This window comes from Poecilia reticulata, chromosome 5, assembly GCF_904066995.2.
Source record: "Poecilia reticulata chromosome 5, P_reticulata-male-v2, whole genome shotgun sequence".
In the NCBI taxonomy this organism is placed as follows: Eukaryota; Metazoa; Chordata; class Actinopteri; order Cyprinodontiformes; family Poeciliidae; genus Poecilia; species Poecilia reticulata.
This window is the reverse complement of record NC_088834.1, coordinates 7,848,635-7,873,010: the sequence shown is the minus strand read 5'-3', so window position 1 is coordinate 7,873,010 and position 24,376 is coordinate 7,848,635. Positions and strand designations below refer to the sequence as shown.

General features: G+C 36.9%; 1 protein-coding gene across 4 annotated transcripts; it reads left to right on the top strand.

Annotated features, from left to right (window-relative positions):
• Positions 1–1,850: 1,850 nt before the first annotated feature.
• Positions 1,851–20,683, top strand: draxina (dorsal inhibitory axon guidance protein a). Of its 4 annotated transcripts, none has more exons than XM_008409126.3 (7): positions 1,851–2,104; positions 12,973–13,493; positions 14,350–14,576; positions 17,524–17,650; positions 18,487–18,579; positions 18,784–18,873; positions 19,601–20,683. In XM_008409126.3, exons 2-7 carry the CDS (start codon positions 12,995–12,997, stop codon positions 19,711–19,713), a joined length of 1,149 nt encoding a protein of 382 aa, XP_008407348.2. In that variant the 5' UTR covers positions 1,851–2,104; positions 12,973–12,994; the 3' UTR covers positions 19,714–20,683. The 4 variants fall into 4 exon arrangements, with proteins under 4 accessions (XP_008407348.2, XP_008407347.2, XP_008407351.2 ...); XM_008409125.3 differs by having other exon boundaries at positions 1,853–2,104; positions 12,970–13,493; XM_008409129.3 differs by having other exon boundaries at positions 1,854–2,104; positions 12,970–13,493; positions 17,539–17,650.
• Positions 20,684–24,376: the final 3,693 nt, after the last annotated feature.

Genomic DNA, 24,376 nt, shown 5'->3' with positions numbered 1-24,376 from the left:
TGTCTCAGGGAAATCACACACTCGGCAGGAGTTCCTCTTTAAATGTCATCCTTTTTATCTGTATAGCTGCCAATTTTGCACAGTTGTTTTAAATAAGAAATATAGGTGGTATTCTGAACTTCAAGATAAAAACCAATTTCCTCATCTCACAGCAAAGTTTGAGGCAGCTCATAAGCACATACCTAAAAAAAAGTACCAAAGTATAAGAACCTAAGTATTTGTAGTGATGATAACTAAACCCACAGACTTATATTCCTGGGATTATAAGTCTATGTTATCTTCTTCAACAGGCTCACTCAGTCTCCTTTAGTTGCAACCAAATTCTATGTCAATGTTAAGATTACATGCCTACAGAGCTTTTCCACTTGTTCCCATAAAGCTAACAAGCTCATTTTGTCACAAGCAAAACAGCACCCTACATTTCTAAATGTCATCCGATTCCCAAAAGTGAATTGTGCACAATTATTTGGCAAATACACGGCATTAACTCTGCCAGGACACAAAAGGCTCAGGGTGTAAATTCAGATTTAGTGTGGTTGGATTCTCTGCAGCTCTTCTTGAGAAAAAGCAGCCTATGAAAGATTTAGTGACCGGGTTTTACTGCAGAGAATATCTATTGTAGAAAACCCTTACTCTCTACTGAATATCAGTAGAAGTATTTCTCGCATTTTCTCTCTGATTATTGACTTTGAAAACATTTATTACTCATTCAGACGCACCCATAGATTCAGGCATGCACATTTACTAAGTGGTTATTTTCATATTGGTGCAAAGTGTCTGAAACACTTGGTTGAAACAGAAAATTATTTGACCAACAAATTTAGCTTCTTCCACTATTCTAAGCTCTTCCAATAATTCTAGATTTACAAATTAACTACGACAGCAATTCATTGATCTCTTCTTATGGCAAACGTTTTGATTGCAGGTTGTTTAATTAATTTTTTATGCAGTTATTTGGGCTGACTAGCAACATCCTGTTCTTCAAAAGGGAGGCACATTTTTGATGCTCAACACTTTGTCCAAATTTTACTCTTTTGTTGAAGACATTCAACATGAATGATCAAGAGGGTCATATTAAGAAAGGGTGCATTTTATAAATGCATAAACCAATTAACCCTTAAAAACAATCTAAGGGGTGACTTATTTCCATTCCCACATGTGATTCATTGTTGTAGATCCGGGGTGTTCAAAGTGAGTCCTCAGGGGTCGGTATCCTGCATGTTGTAGTTCTCTCCCTGGTGAGACAGCTACTTCCTCCTCCTCAGCATGTCAATGTTCTGCTGAGAGCTGCTAACAAGCTATCATTTGATCCAGCTGTGTTGAACCAGCGAGACATCATGCAGGATACTGACCTTTGAGGACTGACTTTGGACACGCCAGTTGTATTTCTCAGAATTTGAAAATTTATTTTAAGACTTCAATTAAAGATTTTAAGAAAGATCAATTAAAACAAAAAAAAGTAAAATAAGTTTGTTGTATATCGTGTTAGTTGGAGCTGCACCATAATCAGGCAAGAGCTTGGGAGGATCATTGAGAGATATTTAATAAGACAAAAAAAGAAACGTAACATAATATGATTTGATCTGGAAACAGAGCTGCAGTAGTTGAAATCTGAGGTGTGTGCATAATACAAATGTACTCATACAATGTATATTTTTTTATTTTTTAAAGAATGCATTTGCAATGACCTTTCAGCTATGCTTTATATTCAGGTTCGCACAGAAAATAGAAAGTTATTTAGAATTTTTTTTTTTAACATTTTTATGTGTTCATATGTTTCTGACTTTGTAAGTTAACCATTTCCTTCTTATTTCTATAATAACGCCATTGTGGTCACTGCAATCTCACAGACACATTCACTTCTTCAGCGGACGCGCAAACGTGAGCGCGCACCCCGATCTGGCGTCTTTTCTCTTCCATAAGTGGGAGGAGAGTGTCCGGATGCTCGGCACATCATCTTGGAGAGCGGACCACCGGAGTGTTGCTTCTGTTTCTGTTTCTGCTGCTGCTGCTGCGCTGCGTTTCTGTCCCACCTGAAGCCTTATGACCCAACTGCCGCTTAAATCCGAGACCAAATCAAAGGAAAACGACAAACCAACGTAAAGTAAGAACAATCTCAACACAGGCGTTGCGTTCAGATGCTTTGTTAATGTTTGTTACCTTGCATGTTATAATGTAAATGAATAGCTTTTTTTCTAGCTTTGAAGCGTTTTTTAGACGCTCGAGAGAGTTTACAGTGGCATGTAACTTTATTCACGGAAATGTGTCCACTGAGTTCCCCCGATTACAGCGCAAAACTGTTTGACTTGAAGGGAGTAACTTAATTATCAAAATTTGAAAAGGCATCCGATTTAGATTCACACTACCAAGCTTAAGTGGCTCAAGTAATAGCTTTTCCAAAAAAAAACAACAAAGAAATGGGGCAGGAATTTCATGAAAAATCACGAAGAATTGAAAAGCTTATCTCTTCTTCACCGTTTGTTGTTGGTCCTCCACATCAAAGAGTGTTGACGTGTGTTGAGTGAGAGTTGGAACAATTGTGACCAGTTCATTGCAAAAAAAATTGACTGAATTTGTAGGAATTTAGTCAGCAGAAAAAGACTAAAACAAAAAAAAAATCCTGTTTAAATGTTGAGTGAACAGAAACTCTGATTATCAGTTCAGAAAGATGAATAAGTAAAATCACCCAAGGACACTCTGACATTATGTTTCAAGCTGTGTTCTTTTTCTGAGTTATTTTTCTGAAAATTAAGAAGTTTGTCACAAAAATCTATTTTTTGAGGGTCAATAAAAAATGTTTCTGCAAAGTATTATTTTAGGATTTTAAAAATATTATTTCTAGCCTTCTTATTTCAGTGATTTCAAACTGTCTCCATCTCACAAATTGTTTCGAAATTTTGCATTTGGTCTCAGCACGAGCTGCACTCCTGCTACGTTTCATCCTGAGCGAGATCATTGTTGATTGTGTTGAGTGCTGCCAAATGTGGCTGCATCCGTCTGCGAGTGTTGCTCGCTCCGTGAAAAGGAGGAGGAGGTGAAGCCGAGGGGAAGAGAAAATTTGGGGTTCATATAATTAGTTTGCATGCTTCACTTCATAATGTCCAAACAGAAGCGTTTCCCCCCTGCTGGTGGGTCAAACCGTTCCCACGTGGAATGTCCACATACAGACACAGGTGTCCACATTTCAGGGGTCAGCAGAAGGAACAAGTTTTGTTGGTGGCTGAAGCAGCCAAAGCTTCGTTGTGTTTGAGTAGACTCAGTTGGTGTTCCTTCCTGCTATAAATAAATTGGTGTCTTAGACACTTTACTTAAATGAGATAAACCCTCAATTTCTATTTCTTTGCCACCTCTACTCTTTCTGTGTTGCATCTCATTTTCTCATTTTCCTCCCAGTTTCTCACCCTCTCCTCCTCCTCCCCCTTCCATTTGTCTCTCTCGTTCTCACTTCTCTCGGTGGGTCGTCTCTTGTTTCGCTTCTTGGTGCTGCTTGTGTCTCGCAACATTTCTGGAACATGCCTCTGTGTGGGTGTCAGAGGAGGTCTCCCTGCTGTGAGTTGTGTGCATGCAGTGATTTAAGCAGAGTTAAAGTGTTGCTGCACTGGCACGAGTTTTCACAAGATGTTGTTGCTGCTGCGCCGCTTCGGAGACAATGTTCTGGTTTCATCCTGCATCTGTTGTACCTGCAACCAAATTACCACCTAATTGTTTTGTGTCTTCCCTGCTCTCTTCATCTTCTGTTGCTGACAGATGGATCTTCCTTATGGCTCTTTTTTTTTTTTTAAATCACTGCTTCCAATGGCCTTCGCTTTCCACACCTATGAGCTACAGAAATCCCCTCCAGTCAATGTGTGAATCCCACCAAAGACTGTGGAGGATTTGACAGACAAAGCAGTTTTATTGTGCTGAAGTCAGTGGAATTGGTCCCTGAGGAAATGAAGTTTTATGGCGTTAGCTGCAGCTTGGCAGACGTGTTTACTGAGCAGTGCCATTAACTATCTCGGTATTTTGCTCCAATTTTTTTGAGGTGATATTTCTGATCACCCATGCTGCACCAAATAGACATATTATAGCCAAGCAAAGAGATATAGAGGTAAAGTGTTTATGAATCAAACATGCTTCATTATTACTTAATTGCACAGTGATATTGCATTATGCAGAGCAAAGCCTGTTTGTGTTTTCAGCATAAATTTTTCCTTGTGATTACTGCAGTTAATTTTAGATTTTCCCTCTCATTATATGTTAAGTCTGTTTTAAGTGTACAGTTCAGTGATCCACGCAGCTTGAAGGGGATTTTTTTTGTTAGCTTGAAGCCAACCAACACCCACGTTGTGACCTGTGGTTTCTTTTTGACAGACTGCTTTAAATTAGCGCATTATGCATAGCTCAAAAGACTGGAAAAGAGCAGGCTTTTGAGTTGATTGTATTTTATCATGAAAGTATACTTAATCTTAAATTCACAAATTTTGTTTTTTGCACATATACAGAAACAAAACGGTGCAAAGGTGTCTCTGTGTAACATGACGGCTCTCCTTGAACAGCCTGTTTCTGGAGTCTTTGTTTGCTGGGTCCTTATGGCCCTGCTGGTTCCTCCGAGAGATAAAACAACGGGAGCAGATGGCTCCTCGAGGTTTGGTGTCACAGCAGGTGAAGCTGAAAGATGCACACATGCAGCAGTTTAATACCAGGGTCGCCTCCTGTTCCGCCCCGTCGCTTCTCTTTTTCCAACCTTCTCTGTCTCTGCCACGGATCCGGGTTCAGGCTCTGTTAAGTGTATTTTTATAAGGAGTCTGTCACTGGAGCACAGCGTTGCTTAAGGGACTGACCAGTTGATCACAGACTGGAGAGAGGTCTCTGATCTCATCAGAGCTTAATCATCCAGCACTCCAATAGGGCCCGCTTTGCAATTTGTTGCAAGATTACCAATCATTTTACACTTACACACTCTACTTTGATTCATGTCTCCCGGGTGGCCATCTCGCGCCATGTGCTGTGCTTATGAAAGCTCCCACCACACACGCTCATACATATAAATTGTGTTTTCTACAAATGTAAACTATTACAGCTCAATTTCGGCCTCCCTGCCCTGGCTTCCGAAAAATATAGAATTGATTTGAAGATTTTATTGCATTTTATATTGGAGCTCGCATTTTTCCCTTCAGTCTAGTGCCGAGTTTAAACATTCAGTATCAGACGGTCAGAAGCTGAGATTCAGATCAAGAATTCAGTCTGAGTCTAAGAGATCAAATCTGTGTGAATTGTGTCATGTTTATTTTTAGGATTTTTTTTTATCTGTCAAAATGTAAATAGTTATCACTCCCCTGCTGTAAAAATCACAGCTATAATCTCACCTTCACAGAAGATACACTGATTCAACAACTGAATTGTTCAGAGTAAGCTAATTGATGTTGAAATTTTAATATAAAATTTGGATCATATGAGCACCACAAAAACGCTTCTACACAAAAAAATTATTTTTTCATTAAAAAAATGATGGGGGCGGGGAGTATACTTTTAAAGAAAAATTAAATTATATTTAATTTTATAAAAGTATCCATTTGTACTGCTTATTGGTACAGAAAATAATCCATGTATTTGTGAAAAACCCCAAGAAGAATTATTTGATTATTAACCGCAACCATCATTTCTTTTGTTAAATACACAAAATCCAGAGCTGGCCTTATATTGCATGATGCCTTAAGGTACATTTCATGCAGGGTGCATATTGTCCACCATACAGCACCATTTGTATTTCCATATATATTTAAATTTACATTGTTTAAAAGCAGTTAGCAGGGCAGATATCCTGTTACTTTGTGAGGATTTTCTTGTTTCATTGAGCTGAAATAAAAATCAAGCCAGGTTTTGCCATCTAATGTAAAATGTGTCAAACAAGAGCCTTGAAAGAGTTTGACAAACGATTAAATCAGCACATTTTCGAGTGAATGTTGGACATAAATATTTTATAAAAATCTAAGATACCATCTTTATTGTTCAATTGAAAAATTTGTTGTGTGCTTTTTTTTAAAATTGAGCTTTCAATCTAATTTTTTTTATAAGTAACAGAGCTGTACCTGCGATATCTTGATGTTTAACTTTATTTTTTTTTAAATGATGTCATGCATGCATGAAAGCAAGATATGGCAAATAGATTTAAGTAAGTAAGAAATTAAAGATTTTCATGAAGGTAAGAATGGCAAACCTAGTCTTACATAAATGACCAGCTTAGATTGACATATTCTTGAGTGAGTGCATTCTTTGAAAGTCTGATATTGAATGTTTTTTAAACCTTTAGTGGAGGTTAAAATTGTGTAACTCTTCAATGTAGATGTGATTGTTGTCAAGAGAGACTTACATGCAAATTAGGGGTGCACCAATTTATCACCCAGCTGATTTATCGGTGCTGATTTCTTTAATTTTGGGAGCTTGGCAATTGGTCGATACTTACATGTGGAGCCGATCTTATCCCCTGACCTTATCTACCTCAGCAAACATCTAAAAATCAACCAATGTCCTCTTCTGCTCTCCAGGGAGAGAGGTTTGACTGATAGCCCACCAGGTCATGTCTGCACGTTTGCAGATAATAATACTAATCCCACTCAGCCAACTCAGCAACTTCCTTGCAATATTTTGTGACATTTCCAAAAATATCGGACAAAATCAGAATCGGCAGGTCAGCCTTTTTAAAGATCGATAATCTTGAGATCGGTCAGAAAACTGCAATCGGTGCAATGCACCTAATGCAAATGTATTGAAACTTAGCTCAGTTTTATCACAAATAGTTCTATATACGGAAACAAAGCAAATAAGACTGCAATTCAGTTAAAGTCACCAATAAAACATCTTGTAGGAACTTCCTGTTGTTTATAATGAAATCCAGCAGTGCATCATTGTTTGTCTTTTTCAAAGAAAAAAAAAAGATTACATTGTGTCACACAGAGATTAAAATGACCTTTTTGCAGCACTTTGAGAAGTACGTAGTTGATTTAAACAGCTAACATTCAGTGAAAGGGTGCCTGCATTAAGGAAAATCTGGCAAACATCATTTTGAATCCCTCTATGTAGAGTATGATTTAGACAGAATATTAAGTTCTTTTGATAAGAACTCTCCTAACATCCTCAAGTCCGAGGTGATTCTTGAAACACTTTATTGACAGCTCCTTTTGGTATTTAAAGGTTGCCATTCGAGTGGTAGATTATCCCCTTTAGGAAAGTTGATAAAGAAACCTGTCAGGCCACCAGTTTGTGGCGTCCCATCACCTCGGTGCAGATGCTCGTCCTGCTGTGCTTCACTAACAGCACACAGGCTTGTTTTAATACATAGCACCAGCAGGAGGCTGTGGTTGTTTATGACACACTAGATGCCGCGCTTGAAACCCAGAATGCCACCCAGAGTGCTCCATTATCACCCTCACCCCGCGCCTCGTCAAAGGGCCACCTGTTTAGTAGCACATGAAAGTCTGCGAGAGGCAAACGGGGCGCTGCTGCGCCGAGATAGTCAGTCGCTTTCCCTTTCAGCTGACAGCTCTATTCAGGCCTCAGATTTGATGGGGAGGCCTTCTGTTCCTACGTAAGCGTCACATTTTTCTCTTTTCTTTTTTTGTTGAGAAAGCTGGTTTCTTTGAAGGGTCATGTTGTTGTGAAGCTTCTGCTTTTATCTGCTGTGCAGGTGATTATGATTTGCACTTGTTTCTGCAAACAGAGCATTTATCCTTTGATTCTTCCACTCAAAAGAGGGAGAAAAAAAGAACAATCTTTGTCAGGTTGAGAATAAATACTTCTGAAAAGACGATTTTTGCTCTTTGTGAAAATGGAGCCAGTGAGTCTTGCATAGCAAAATAAAAAATAAAAAAATAAAGAAAAATGCTCCCACTATCTGGTTCCACTTTAAGATTTTTATTTATTTATTTCTTTTGCTTTTCTTTTTCTTATCTAAAAGACACAGTTGGTGTAAAACATGTTTACTGCAGGCTGAAAGCCAAAATTTCTTTGTAAAGCTGTGTTTCAAGTTATGAAATCTTGCTTTTAATAAGTTTTCAGACATCCTATTGGGGATTTTTCTTTTGAAAAATAGGCAAAACACTAACACTTTTCCTTGAGTGAAAATGTTTTTTCCCATATAGCTTTGATTCCTTTTGACTAATGAGAAGGATTCAATACATGAATTTCATTGGTGTTGAATATTTAATTTCCTTAACGCTTGTCTGCATGCACATCTGCCTTTATAGTACCAATAAAAAGTGGGATTTTGATATTATGATGCCATACAAAAAAGGAACCACATGGCAACTTATACTGCTGTAAAATCTGCCGTTTTGTGCTTATTTCATTTATATTCAAACACCTATATTACTCTAATTTTATATTTAATAAAAAATGGAATGTTGTTCTCTAACATTTATGGTTGTTCTGAACCTTGAATTATTTTAAAACAGCTTGCATTTTTTGCTGTTCCCAGAAGAGTCTTAGGAAATACATTTTGGAGTTTTTGTGACTTGTCAAAATAATGTTTGCAGCCCAAATTACTACAGTATGACACCAGCAGGACGCTTTTTAAAAATGTACTAAACATTGTCACATACATTGCGAAGTTTTGCTAACAGTGATCATCAGCCTTCCTGTATTCGTGTGACATTGGCCTGATTTTGTTCCCTCTATGAATATAATTACAGCCAGGTTTACCACTGAGCTGTCAATGATAATGTACAGGCTGCAGACACACAGTTCAGGATAAAGTATCGATCTGTTTTAGCTATTGGATATGCGTCAGCCCTAACTAATCACTTTGGCATTTGGTCATTAGCATGCAAGACAGTGCGAGGCTAGATTTACGCTTTCATTTTTCAACCATAACCGCTTAAAATTTGTTTGCTATCTAAAAACAATTAAACTATGAGTTGTGATTAAACAATCAAAAGAGACTAAAACAGAAAAACAATAAAAGAAGATTAGGTTCTCAAGGTAAAAAATTATACTTGGATTCAGACTTTCTCCTGCAGCTGTTTCTGCCTCCTGTGGAGATGCAGACAAAGAACCAAAGATCATATTGTAAAGAAATTATGTATGTATGCAGAGAACGACACTTGAACCTCTCGGCTTTTACACAGTGACCGTCTCTGCCTTGTTAGGATGATTCTTTACAATACGTGTTACAGGTAAATGGCACTTTTGCATTAATTTAGAACAAATTGAACATTTTTGCAACAAAACAGAAACATTTCATAATTTCGCTGAACCATTTAGATCCAAAAATCTCATTGATTTGTGTAAAAATGTTATTTACTTACTCGTGTTTTGTTTCCAACTGTATTGACTTTGCTGCTGCATTATTTTCCTTTACTGCTAATTGTTCCAAAATACAAAAAATAATATGCTGTTTGTAAATACTCACTTCAAGTTTCCTAGTCATGCTTGTTTTGTTTTTTTATTAATTTTGTTGGTTCCCCGTCCACGGATAGTGGCGCCACATCCCTCATATCCAGAACTGTTATTACTGTAATATTTGTCTACCTGCTGTGATCAAACATGCTCTCACTTGGTCAATTTTTGGATTATTTTACAAGGCAGCTGGTTTGTTACTAGCATCTGAAGTAAAATTATTAGGACATAACTTTGGAGTAAATATATCTACTTAAAGATGCTGGCCAGAAAAGAAGACACTGCAATAAAAATTTTAAAGAAATTGCCAATGAATTTCGTCTTCAACATTAGTCATCTAATATTATCGTGGGACCAAAAAGTATAAAAAGTGATATTTTTACTAGAGAAGTTGGTGAAAAAGAAATTTGAAATTATCTTAAAATTGGTCAACATTTTTTTCAAACAGCCATGAAAATAATCATCCAGTTCTAGAGCAGTCTCACTTAAATGTGCATAAAAAGTCAAACAGGTACGTGATAATATACATGTTTAAGCCATTTTCTGTCCATTTGTTAGTTTATTTGTCCACTGTATCCCTCTTTTGGTCTTACAGGGTTAAGCACTCAACATCAGCAACACTTCTTCTGTCAAACAAACAGATTCCCGTTCTGGCTAAGCTCTGACTATGTCACACAGCTGATAACCCTGACCTTTGACACCCCGAAGGCCTACTTAGAGATAAAGATCTCACCCCAGTAAAGAGCCACATGCACTAGTTTTCAAAGAGCCCAGCTGGTTGAACTCCCAGAGGTCCATTGACATACTCCAGCTTTAAATCCCATGAGTGATACTTACACTCACACTGCAAATTTCCCCTGACATCAGTACTATCCTCTGCCCAATTTACGAACACACACGCACATGCACACACACCTCACACAAAGCGGACTATTCTTTTTTGTTATTTCTAGAAACCCTTAAATGTCCCATGTGTACCAATGGTGTGCCTTTCTCAACTTAGTGTGATGAAAGACCAAAGACCTCATCAGGCCCCAGCCCCCCTCACAAGTCAACCTTACAGGCTCAGAGAGAGCACACACTCACCATCACTAACAGCTCAATACTTCTTGCTCATTGATTTTCTGTATACCCTGCACCGCAGTTTGTCTTTTAACACAAGAGACCCGCCTGCTGCAACACCATAACAGCTGTGTGCACTGTCTGCAGCGATGGATTGTATCAGTTTAAGAAGAGGACAAAACAAACAATTTTTAACTATGTCATCTTGAGTTTTACTAAGGAGGAAAACCACCTCTGCGCCTGTTGTGCGGTGCTGGGAATAATAACGAGAACACACGGCAGCGCCACTGACGATTACAATAATCTGAGGAGGCAATAATCTATATGTCATATTAAAAGAAGTCCCATTAGGAAGCTACGGAGTTAATTTCTTATTTACAGCCATGATAAACAAATTAGAAAAGGCATTCAATTGAGGCTCGCTTTTCAGATTATTTCTTTTAAATTTTTTTTTCTTTAATAGTCTTTAAGCAGGTATTAAACATTATTTCATTAAGCCCACATTAATGTATTAAACATGTTTTGTGTTGGTCTGATTGAATATTGTAATCTGAAATATTTTCATTCACTGTAATCAGGAAGTAATCATAACATAACATGCTTCACTTGCTATCTGTGGAGTGAGTGTTTTTGTGGAGCTTTGAATGCACACTGGGATGAGTTTAAAGCAATTGAGATCATGCAGTGATTTTATAAAAATTGTTTTTTATTGTATAAACTGTCACAAACTACCTCGATAAATGGAAAGCTATACAGTCGAGCAGTGCAAAATACATACTGGAGTTAAACATGCTTTATTATTTTTATTTCATATATTACTCTAAATCTTACAGGGTTACATTTGAATTCTTTGTAACTTTCCTACTATGCATGGTTCTACCTCCATCCTAAACATGTCATTTTTAGTACATTAAATCATGAAGACAAAGAGTTAGGTACACATTATATTTCATTTTTATATTGTACCTTTAACCTAGTTGTGCTTTGCATTATCACGATCACAGTACAATAAGCTAAATTAAATTTATATATTAAACTCAAGATGCAAGTAACTGCCTACTGATGTTAAATCAGAATGTAAGCTGAAAAATGTTTTACTGTATTGTCCTATACGGTAGTGGGCCTCCAGGCAGTGATAAAAAATAATAAATGTCCCGCTCCACTGCTTTGTTCTTCACATATTTTATTCACATTTGGTTGCAGTGACACACCAATAATGTAGATATACTGAGCCTCATATTTCAGTTCAGTCACAACTCACAGATATGTTGACTTTCATAATGAAAGGTGCAGCTGGAGGGCTCCTGAGACCACTGAATAGACAGTGATGAAAGATGTGCGCAGTGCAGTGTCTTATTTTGAGTTATGTATGAAGGCACAGGAGTGGAAATGTAAGAAGCATTGTGAAAAAGAGGAAGAGCTTTTTTATTGTTCAACCAGTAAAGTCCCTTTGAGATTAAAAACCTATTTTTTCAGGGGAGTCCTGACCAGTAGTTACACAACAATTAAAATTAGATTACACAGTTAAAATGCCAAACAAATATTTTTTTAAATGATCACAATTAAAAAACATCATCTCTAGAACTGTTAGTCTGGGCTGAATGAGCTCAATGAAATAAATTCAGTTGATTTCCAATCTTTCTGTGAAACACTTAAAATAAAAGTTAATCCTTGCAAGCTACTAATACTACCAATGTGGTTCTTTTCTCAGTTTTGTACCCATAAACAAATAGTGAGCACTCAAAGCATTGCATACAAGTCCATCCATCCATCCATTTTCTTGCACCCTTGTCCCTTAATGGGATCGGGAGGGTTGCTGGTGACTATCTCCAGCTAACGTTTCGGGCGAGAGGCGGGGTCACCCTGGACAGGTCGCCAGTCTGTCGCAGTGCATACAAGTCTATTTTCTTTATTCTATTTTTTTAAATTATGATGTTTGTTTATTTTTTTTCACATATTTAAATGTATAATATTCTTAGGCTTTGGATTACACCCTATTTCCATTTATTTTAACCCTGATTGCTGTTTGGTTTATTTGTTTCTTATTCAATTTGACACATTAGCACCTTTGAGCAAACCAAGTCAACTTTAGACCACCTCCAACTCATATTGATGTCATAAAACAAATTTTCTTTTCTGTAAAAAAAAAAAAAAACCCCAAAATTGTTGGTTGTCAAAGCAGATGCAAAACCTCTTATTAAACAGTGCAATGAACTGGCAGTACAAAATGCCCGGCTGTAGATGTTCCAACAAAGGACAAGATGCCGAACATGAGGGGCAAAAGCTTAACGAAAAATTTTGACTTCTCTACATTCTTGAAGTGAAAAATAAAATAATGGTTGTCTAACCATATCTAAGTATGTTTTTATGGCTAAAAATGACCAAACTCTATGTAAAGGTGAAAACAAATTACTAAAAGCAAATATACCATTTACAGGATAAAGTCTGCTTCTGTTTAATAACTTCTAGGTAATTTACATTTAATAAAAAAATTGAAAATGAGCAGTACTTAGATGTGTTTTCATCTCTCAGCAGGTGGCGCCGTATTGGAGAGAAAATGGCACTCTACTGGAGTCTGCTGCTGGTGTTCCTGTTTACCATCCTGGCTGTGTCACAAGGCGCTGATCCTGCTGCTCCACATGGCAAGAGGAGAAAGGCACAAACCTCAGCAGGTAGCAGTAATGCCCTACAGTATCCTGGTCAAGTTCTGCAGAGCCAAAGCTATGGCAGAGATCGCAGGGGGCACGGCAGCCAGAGGAGCCGCTACGCTAAAGGCGAAGCTGGAATCCTCTCTCACAGGAGCCTGCATCCTCTGCCCAGGCTTGATGATGAGGAGACGGGCCTGGAGGGCCTGAACCCAGTGAGAGTTGAAATGGGCCCAAGCAGGGACAGAGCTCGACAGGGTGCGAAGAGCTCATCCCAGAACCAGGAAAGCAAGAACCAGGAAAACCAGCTAGTAGGAACACGCAAGGGAAGAGGCCATGGGAGTGGACACAGGCAGCTTTTTGAGAACAAGAAGCAAGGGAGTCGACGAGACAAGGTGCGACACAAAAAAGGTGAGATTTGCACAAGTTCAGGTCAAGTGTTTAAACAGAACTTTGAGTTTAACCATTTTCAGTTCTGGGCTAACAACAAAACTTAACACTGATGTTAAATATTGCTATAATTCTCAAACAAAATATGTTTAATGTTAGTTATTACAAGCTGCAGGTTCTTTATAGCCTAAAATGTCACAGAAAAGGTAAGCTCTATTACAATTAAAGGTCTAATAATCTACTGCACAAAAGGTATTTGTCCTCATTATCGTTTAATTCACCTTTGCTCAAACAAAAGAGCTGTGTGGAGCTTAAGCTCTAAAGGAAACCAATAAATCCATGGAGTTTATTATCAAATGTGCATAATATAAGTTGGTGATGTCATGACAGATTAAAGAGACAGAAAAACATTTCATTTAGTGACATTTTGGATTTTTAATTTTAAAGAAAATTGTTTAGTTAACTCAGAATTCTAAAACTTTAATTCGTTTGTCGTGCAGCATTTTTATATTTTCCTCCACAGATTTGCTATCAAATTCAAGTACACTATGTAGTACACTTTAACCCCTGCATGGTCTCCCGTTTTGTTATGACCTTGAGCCAGTCGTAACACCAACCTAAATAAACAGGAAAGGTTTTCATTGAACCTAATCTGCCTAGCGTATGAATAATCTGGGGATTAAATGCATGCATGACTTTGGGCTGATCGACAATAATAATGTTCAGGAGGAAACACGTTTGAAAACAACATCTGTATAAAAAAAGCATTGCAAAGTAAAATAGAAATTGTTATGAAAAAACAAAAAAGCGATCTGAGTACGCTCTTGCAGATTCTGTTCAGATTCAAAACAAAACAACGGTTTTTCCATCTTGTCAGGGTTTCCCTCAGGGCCTGAGGCCAGCTCTGCGTTCAAGGACAGAGACCAATTCGAGGATCCTCCCCCCTCTTCATCCTCACCATCTACCTCCCCCTTCCTTGACGTGACCCCACCCAGTGAACCCCCCTCCCCCATTGACAGCTTCTTTGACTCTGACTCCTCCATGGTTACCACGGCGACGAACGAGCATCCCCCAACGCTTCCCCCTGGCTCTGCCAAACCCCAGGTAACCTCAGCAGAACTGGAGTGCTTATTAAAGGCTGTGTCTCCTGTACCTCAGTGTGACTCCAGTGTGCCAGGGAAATGGAATGAAAATGGGGCCCCATTGCTGCAGTTATGCTGCTCCAAACCTCTTAGCTCATCTTAGAAAAGAAATTGTGAAGCTGAACGCTGCTGGTGAAAAATGTCCTCCAGCAATCCAACCTCTCTCGGCTCTTAGTTGTAGTGTGTTTGAGAGGTATGACCATATTCATTGTAATAGTACCGGACTGCTGGGTCTCTGAGTTCAAGAGCATGTTTTCTGTGAGCACCTTTTTGTCTTTGTGTCACCACCATTCAGGCTTTTTACTTCTATTATGAGCTTGTTCTCTGGAGAAACTGCAGGGTGCAGAGGCCGACATTGACCACCTGTCACATCCAGCCAGAATGAGACATACATGTTTTCAATAAGATCTGTCCATTTCTGGTCATGAAGTTAATTATGCGCCCATCTTTGGCTGAAGTGTAAAAGATAAAATTGATTTCTTAGAACCAATTAAATTATAAAACTAGGACTTTATCAACTATGCAGTATAAGTTTTGGAAGCGATAACAGACAACATAACACAAAGAGCTCCATTTCTCCTTCAGATCTCTGTAGAAATCCAACTATTCAATATTTGTTATTTTTTCATAGTGCTTTGCAAAAGTATTTGCTCACCCTTAACTGTACAAACACAAACTTCAGCCTACTTTATTGGAATTTTATGTGAGAAACACACACGGTAATGTGTAGAGTAGTGTAAAAAAAAAAAGTAAAGTGTCTTACTTACATTTGCTTTCTGTCCCCCCTGGACTCGATGCTTTGTAGAACCACATTCATGAAAGCGCAGCTGCAAGCCTTTTGCAATATGTCTCCATAACTTTGCACATTCAGGATCCAAAAATGTATGTCAGTTTTTTCTCACTAATTAGTTCAAGCTCAATGAGATTAAATAGGTAGGGTGTTTCAAGTCTTGGTAGAGGTTCTCATTTGTATTTACATCTATTCTTCTACTTAGTAATTTTAATGTCTTAATGTGCTTTGCATTGTAGCCCTGTTCAGAGATGGTGAACAGTTCCCACGTGTTGTATGTCTGGAGGAGAATTGATAGCGTTAGAGATTTTTGTAATTTTCTTGAATATTGCTCTGTATTCAAGTTTATCAGCTTTCCCATCAACCAATCTCCCAGTCCCTGCTGCATTCATGATGCTGCCACTACCATATTTCATCATGGAAATGGTGTGTCTGTTAGTTTCTCTCAACATAGATTATTTTATATGGCCACATAGTTGAATTCGCAGTATAATCTCATCTGACCAAATGTCTCTTGTGTCCCCTACACTGTTTGTTGGAGAATTTATTACTGAAATTCTTTCAACAATTTCTTTCTTCTTGCAGAAAGGCCATTTGTAGAGTGCTACAAGAAGGGTACAAGACTGCCAAAAAAACCCATCATTTCTCAATTCATAGAAAAACCAAGAGCAGATAAGAACCAAAATCCATCCATCCATCCATCCATTTTCTTACACCCTTGTCCCTCAGTGGGGTCGGGAGGGGTAGAACCAAAATAACAAAGAAAATTTATTAGGCTGGAAAAGATTACAAGCACATTTCTAAACTTTTGAAAATCCAGTGCACCACATAAGAATTCACAGGGTTTAATGTCTTGAAACAGGTGCTGTGCTCTGACATCCAAGAAGATACCTTTTTCTAAAAAAAAAAAAAAAAAAAAAATGTCATTAAATATTTTTGTACTATGAAAGACTAAAAAGCCCTAGGAAGACCAGTGTTCACAGTTGTGAGCATAAAGCAAGATTTTTTTAATTAGCACTTAATCCACTTTTTATTCAAGGTTTAAAGAGCAGCTGTACAGAAGCAGGTACCTCCTGCTGTTAAACTAATTGATATTTCCAATAGGCTATTTCCAGAGGCTGAAGAAAAGTATGGATCTTATTTCACCAGGGGTTTTACTGTTTAAAGTATTTAATCTGAAACATCTCAAAGTCCTGCTGACTGAATTACACTGTGAGGCATTTGTTTTCCATGAAGGAACTGAATCTGGAAATATTTTTCATGGCTTTTATTGCAAAATAGAACAGCTCAGGAAATGACTGTGGGGATTTGTTTTGCTGAAGTGACACACATTTCTCATATGAACATTATTATTAGACTGAAGGAAGAATATTTAAATTTGAAAGCACTTCCACTTAAATAAAAACATGACTCAGGCCGAAGATTAAAAAAAATTCAAACGGCAAGGTGAAAGAGAGATCGTTAATTTTTAATCTGAGATATTGCTTTTAAAACTGGAGACCTAATGGGGGCATATTGTATTGTTTAATCCTTCACTATCATCTAGTGTTTTGTAAATGTTACAAAGCACACAAGTTCGGCTCCTGAAGCACTTCATGCCAGACTTAGTCTCTGCTGTTGCATAATAAAAACAGATGAAGTATGCAGTTGTGGTTAATGATCTATAAGGTTCAGTCTCTAAACTGTGTATTTAAAACACAGAAGCAGTGTAAAGTTTATTTGTATGCTGGTCTGTGGGCAGACGTTTTCTCTGCTACCAATCGATTGTTTTCTGAAGCTTAGCTGCTGTCTCTGTTGTCCTTTCAGGATAGTTTATGAATCACTGATGCTTCACTGCTGCTGGTCACAACAAAAATATTGCAATAAGAACATCATTAATGCATTTACCTGCAAACTGTTTTAACTTATTGCTGCTGGGTAAACCGGAAGAAACTGTCTCTAGTGTGTTACTTACACCACTCACTGTATGAACTTTATGTTGTGGTTCCAGTTTTTAATCGAAAAGAAGATTCAATTATTTGTTCATCTGCATGTTATTTGTTTCTTTGCACAAACTCTGTGTGAGACTTAATGATAATGATTCCTCTGAAATACTGTGACCTTGCAGTTTCAATTTAAGTTTGACTTTCAGAAGTCTGGACAAGGTCAAGGAGAGGTGATGCCCACGTTGGACATGACGCTCTTTGACTGGACGGATTATGAAGATATGAAGCCTGTGGATTCCTGGCCATCTTCCAGAAAGAAAGGTTCATAAAGTCACTGTAATGCAGATTTATTAAAGATTTTTAATTGACGGGGGAAATCTTGTTAAGCACATGGTCTGCCTGATTAAAAAGCCAACCTCCTGGTTTATAGCACTGTATAATTTTTCTAACAGATTTGTAATACAATTATTTAATTTTAGATATTATAGCAGGGCTAAAACGCACATGGTTTTTACAATAGGCATTAATTTTACAACTCAAATAATAAATTTTTTGAACATAATTGTCACATTAGTTTCTTTGGTCATGGTTTGTAGTGCAGTATTGTTATTACCTGTTAAATCAAAGCTTTGCAGTCCAATTTTGGAAAAGTCACTTAAAACGAAGAATCTAATTTCAGATAGATTTATGGGGTGCCAGAACTCTAAGAAAAGTCGAAAGCAAAGTTTTTAAAATCTAAACCACTGAATTCCACTCAGTGTTTTAAAACAAAACATACAGCATGTGTAGCATGCCATGAAAACAATTATCTGACTTTTAAAGAAACATGTCCTCTTAATTAAGAAGAAGAAAGACAAATTCTTCTTAAGCTAATTCAGTTAAAGAACTGAAATAGTTCATGAAAAACCTCAATAAAAGATTTTGGAGAAGCAATTATGATATCTTGATACACAATAAAGGCCCTTTATAGGTTGGTAAGTGTCTGGGGTCACTGAAGTTGTGCCCTGAGATTAGAAGACAGATGAATTATGTCTTGTTAAAACCATAAAAATAAATTTTAAAAACCGTGAAGAAAAGATAATTGCCATAGTTACAACCTCTTTGATCAGTTTTGTTTAAAATAAACCTGTTGTGTTGAAATGATTTTCCTGCTGCAGACAAGAGACGGAGTAAAAACCTCAGCAGTGGAAATTTGACAGCAGATGTGGATGCAGTTGAGCCATGTGACCACCATCTGGACTGTCTTCCAGGTCAGTGTGAACATAAATAACTCCTTAATTAGATAGAATTTGATTATTTAATTCACACATCACTTAACTCAAAAAATAATTTCATCACTCCAAAATAAGCATCTTTTAGATTACCCTTGTCATAACACAATATGTGCTTCTAGCAATCCAAACTGTCTGTGTATTCATTTTCATGTTATAATTTCTGTGTTTCTTGTTCATCAGGTTCCTGTTGTGACCTGAGACAACATGAGTGCAAACCTCACAACAGGGGCCTGAACAACAAATGTTACGATGATTGCATGTGTGAGGAAGGTAAGTAGATCCAGTCACAGTGGATGCGATTTTGATCGTTTTTAATTGTTGACTTAAATCAACATCTCAATTTCATTATGAATAATTCCAAAAGAATTAGACTAAAGTTACATCAAACATGCTAAATTATTCTGTGAAACAGAATTACAGCTGCTGAATAGAATGGTTTACTTTTAAAATAAACATGAGTCAATTACTGCTCCGTCTTTTCTCCATTTGTGAATGAGACGTGTCACTGTGATTTCCTAGACTCCCAAAGCCTGCTGTGTAACCCTTTCCTGATTGATCAATGTCAAAATAAAGTTTCTATCAGTTCTTGAATTTCTGTAGATTTTGACACAATACGTGGGTTTTCAGATATTTTATCCAACTTCATCCAAGGTCTTGGGGTTTGAGTCCCAGCCAGGGGTCTTACTGCACGGAGTTTGATTGTTCTCCATATGTATGCATTGGTTTTTCGCCGATACCCCGGCTTCCTCTCACAGTACAAACCATGCATATTTGGTTGAGTGGTTACGTTATATTGCAAAGTGCAGTGTGTACATGCATCATTGCTTGTCCACCACCCTGTGTTTTTCTGTGTTTTCTTGGGCTAGACAGAGAACCTATGCAGAGTGTTCCTCAACTCTCATGAATGAATACTGAAAGTTTCCTCACAATGCTCCTGTAATCTTACATTTGGCTGATTTAGATTTGAGCAAAGGTGCTTTGTGAATATATCTTTCAGGATTTCGATGTTATGCTAAATTTCATCGGAAGAGACGTGTGACCAGGAGGAGGGGCCGGTGTGTCGTCCCAGACTCAGTCAGCAATGACCAAGGAGGCTTCATCACCATATGAAGATGAGAGAGAAATAAGCATGGAGAAAAAACATGACTTTGTCAAATACAACAGGACAGCCATGACACTTCTAAAGAACTAAGTGCTTAAAGATGATCCCTTGTGGGGTTTTTTTGTTTGTTTTTTTATCAAATCAATCTGCAAATGTTAGCTGATTGGACACAAACATCTGGGCCTTTATATCAAAGTACAGCTAATTAAAAATCCTTTAATGTTTCATTATGGGATTACTGTGTGCCCTGTCCCAGCAAGTCAGCATCTTTAAGCACCTGGTTTTACTCTAAAAATGTATTTTAAAAAGGTTTCTACAACAAGACTCTTTACAAAATGTACCAAGCCCACTGGTTGTTTGAAAATGTCTTGCTGTTTTCATGTCATTTGATTGATCAAATTCAATCCGATTCACCAAGTTAAATTAGTAATTGTTGCAGTTTTTAGTTGTTGATTGACTTTGGTGTTGTCTGTCATGCAAAATTTGAGTTTGTTTTTAATTTTAGCAACAATCCTATACTGGATCCAATTGACTTACCTCTTGAAATGCCTTTACAATACTGGTTTAATTTCTTTAGAGTTCAACGTCTGCAAGTTGGATTACTTTAAACCCAATAAACAATCACTCACTGGAGTGCGTTTTAAAAACACGGAATGTTTTTTTTTGTTTGTTTGTTTGTTTTTTGTTTAGCTTGTGGCCAACATGTTGAGCAAGTTTACCATGTTAGTCATAAATACTATTTCAATTGGTCTGATATATGAATATAAGGCTGATCTAAATGCCAAGGATGTTCTAAAAATGATGCCACAGCTCAAAGTTTCCTAATGGAACTTAAATCAACAATGATACCATTTTACTTTTCAGTCTAATGTCACTCATGTCCTAATATTTGTTTTGTATTTATTCTGTATTTGCATATATTTGTCTATAATTTCTGTTTTTCGCTTTTCATGATTAAACAGTTGCTAAGAAACTGTATGTAATGTATCTTTTCCTATGTAGTGTCAATGGATTTTTTTTTAAATTGCTCCCGAACAGAATTTCTTCAGTATCAGCCGCATATGCAAATTGGAAAAAACAAATCTGGATTTTTATATTTAAAAAGTTCTCGTTACATAATTGAACTGAACTGAAGTCCTACTGCTACGATTGCACATCAAATTTAGGCTCTCAAAATTATCATTTTATTTCTGATGCTCTGATGTATGTCAGTCATAAAATGGATTTAAAAATGCCCCAGTTTTATTAGAAGAATGTAACTGTTATATCTTTTATATCTTTGTTCAACAAAATGACCGTTTAAAAGTGATCTGGTTCATTAGGTTCAACTATTAATTGTGTTCCCTTCCACAAGTCTTCCATGGAAATCTGAGTTACTTGAGATTATTGCAAATATTAGCAGTTTAATATAAGAACTGTTGCTCTTCTGGGTTCAAAATACGTAACTGACTAACTATGACACTTTAACACATTTGTGTAACCTCATACATGGCCTGTAGCAAAAAGGACTTATTGGCTATTCCTATGTCTTGCAAAATCTTCATACAGGGGAGAATTGTGGATTGCAAATATATGTCATGTTAACGAGTTTATCCACCTTTTGAAGCCAGTTGGTTTTCAGAGGGTTTTATTTAGGGGTATCAGAGAAAAGAATTTTTAAAATTCTTTATAGTCTTGTGTCATTTCATTTCCACATTCCAGAATTATGTTACTTTGAATTGATCAATGAAAAGAAAATTGAAATCACAGTAAAATACTTTGACATTCTGACAAAATGTAAAAATTGTTCACTTACTTTTGTTGGGCACTATACTGTTGAAAAATGAGTCAGAAAACTATAGACTTTGAAGCATATAGTCACCTCAAACATAACTTCTGTCAAATTATTGGAGTAAATTCAAAATGTTAAGAGATTTTTAAGTAAAGCTTGGTGGGGTAATTATCTGTAGTCTTAATCTGCAGTAGAAAACATTTAATCATATTTGAAATTTACTTATTTGAACAGCTGTTAAACCATTGTTTCCCGTCTCAAGGTGTTAACATACTGAGGTGAAATAACATAAACACTTATGTTAAATGCATTAAACATAAAACTGTTCATTTTAACCTACATTTTTTCAACAAATCAAGTAAACAAATATGACTAACATTAAAGGTTTTACCTGAGTAAAATATCCTCTGTTGCAAAAACTCAACAAAAAAGGCGTCACTCATTCAGCAAGAGTTAAATATTAAATGTCATTTTACATATAAGTTAATTTTACAAGAAAATTTATGTGGTCAGCAACAACAGAGTCATGAGCTGTCACATGGTTTCAGAGGTGACCTGGGCCCCGGGGTCACAAAGGACGGTGCACAGACCATCTGCCTTCATCGCTGCACACAAAAGATCAACTCTGTTTAGGTAAACAGGGCAGAGGTGGCAGGACTAGGCCTGATTAAAACTACAGAAAAAGGTCAGCAGAAGTGCATATTACATTAGCATTTTAAAGGTCTGCTGCTGATGCCCACATAATTTATGTTGAGGATCAGGGTTGATCATTTCCATCAATTAGCAAAGGGAAAATGTTACAGTTTGCATATTACTACGTGGCAATTTACTTTAAAAAGATGACAGTTTACACAGATGCGTACATTTTTAGATAATTTTTTAGATAAACAGCCATAATGTTATTTAGCTCACAGAATGAAGTATTATAGCTGTCCTTCAAGAGATGAAAACCCTTTGAATATTCATGGCTAGTCTCTACCCCCTAGGAAAAGTAAAAATCTGGAAACAAAAATCAACTATGGTGTGTTTGCCTTTACAAAACCAATTTAATTTAATCTTAACTTTTTCATAGTGGAAGAAACAATTTCTATTGTTTCTTCCACTACTTTTACTCCTAAGGAATGAAACTTTTTAGAGATGCTTTAAAACCTGATTTTTATCTGATTTATGTGAATGTGTCTACTTCCAGATGCTGCTGCTCCATTAATCTAACTTTAGCATGACTTTTGTGTCACCCATAATAACACTTTAAATAATGCAGTGGATGTGTTGAGTGAATATATACCAGTAAAGCACTATGAAGAAAAACACAGAGCCAGAATATATACTATATTAAAAAGGATATATATTATACAAAAAAAGCTCAGTCTGTCTGGAGATTTCAGAGCAGCACTGTTGGGAGCCTGCTAAAATTTGAAGATGAAAAAGTTGCTCACAAAGAATTTGATGTTTGAATGAAAGCAGTGAAGAGAACATTTTATATCAATTCAAACTCCATGGATGCGTTATCCAGACCTGAATTCTGGCAATGCTGAGGAAATGTCTCATGACTATTAGTATCAAGAAAAGAAACACCAGTTTCATCAAGAAAATGAAGAACCTGGTGTTAATTTGCATTTACTCTTCAAAACATTGAATTATTTTAATGTAATTTAGGACTTTATGTTCATATAAGTAACTTTTTGTCCAACAATATTTTGCCAGTAACTTTAAACTAGAATACCTTATGTTACGACCCGGCTCGGCCAGGGGAAAGGGAAGTAACATTAAAGAAACCTAGGTGGTAAGGTTTAACAATTTAGAGGTTTATTGTTTGGGTTTTGACAAAAATAAAAAGGTAAAAATTACCAATAATCAAAATGCAGGGACTTACAACAAAAATTTACTAAATAAAACAAAATCCGCAAAACAATCAGTTGTAAATCAAAGATCTTAACCAAACAAAAATGGACTTTCAGTGCAGGTTAAACAAAAAACAACAAATCTGTAGCAGAGATACAAAAATCCCCCACAGGGACAAAGCGAGTTACACAAGCTATCAAAAGCTGTCAGAGCTAACTAGAGCTATCAGAGCAAACAATCAGGTTTACAGCAGTCAAAAACAAACACCCAACAAAGTGGCAAGCTGTCTGGACAAAATATCAGCCACACCTTCTCCCAGGAAGTCCTTGGTTTTTAAAGGGAGGCCTTAACAGTGATTGGTGGAGCTGGCAATTGATGACCCAATCACGGTAGGCCTCAGGGTGTGGCACAGGACAACAGGGCTGCATCCACTTCCAAGTGGAATCAGTCTGATTAGCCACTGCAAAAAAAACAAATAAACACAGAAAAGGCCACTGGCCGTAACACCCTACCATCTAAGGATTGCTAATAGGTTAACGGTTTTTAAAACCTTGGTCTTTATTATTTTGTTTGAAAACTAAACAGTTTTTTTTTCTAGTCTCAACAATGCACTTTTGGTGCAAAGGGGGGAATAATGCGTGTTTTTATTTTTCTTTAAATATACAATACATCTGAAAAGTGTGGCATGTTAATGTATTACGGTTTATAAAAGAACAAACTACATGAAGATCAAAAAAACACCAGAAAGGTCAGGTGTGTTGAAACTTAAAGCATAGTTATGTTGGAAAATAAATTTCCCAAGATTTAAATAACTCACAAATATTAATCATTTAATCTTACAAAAACGGGTAGAATATGGCAAACCTAGAAGCCTACCACCACATAGTTGTTAATCTAAGCAATTAACCAGCAGCCACAAGACTACATAACTCTGGATGAGTTGCAGAGATCCACCAATCACGTGGGGAGATTTTGCTGACAGGATAGCTATTTGTTTACCACTCCTAAAACTGGGACCATCATGTTTTGGAGATTCTTTGAAGATGCTTTTGTTCAGC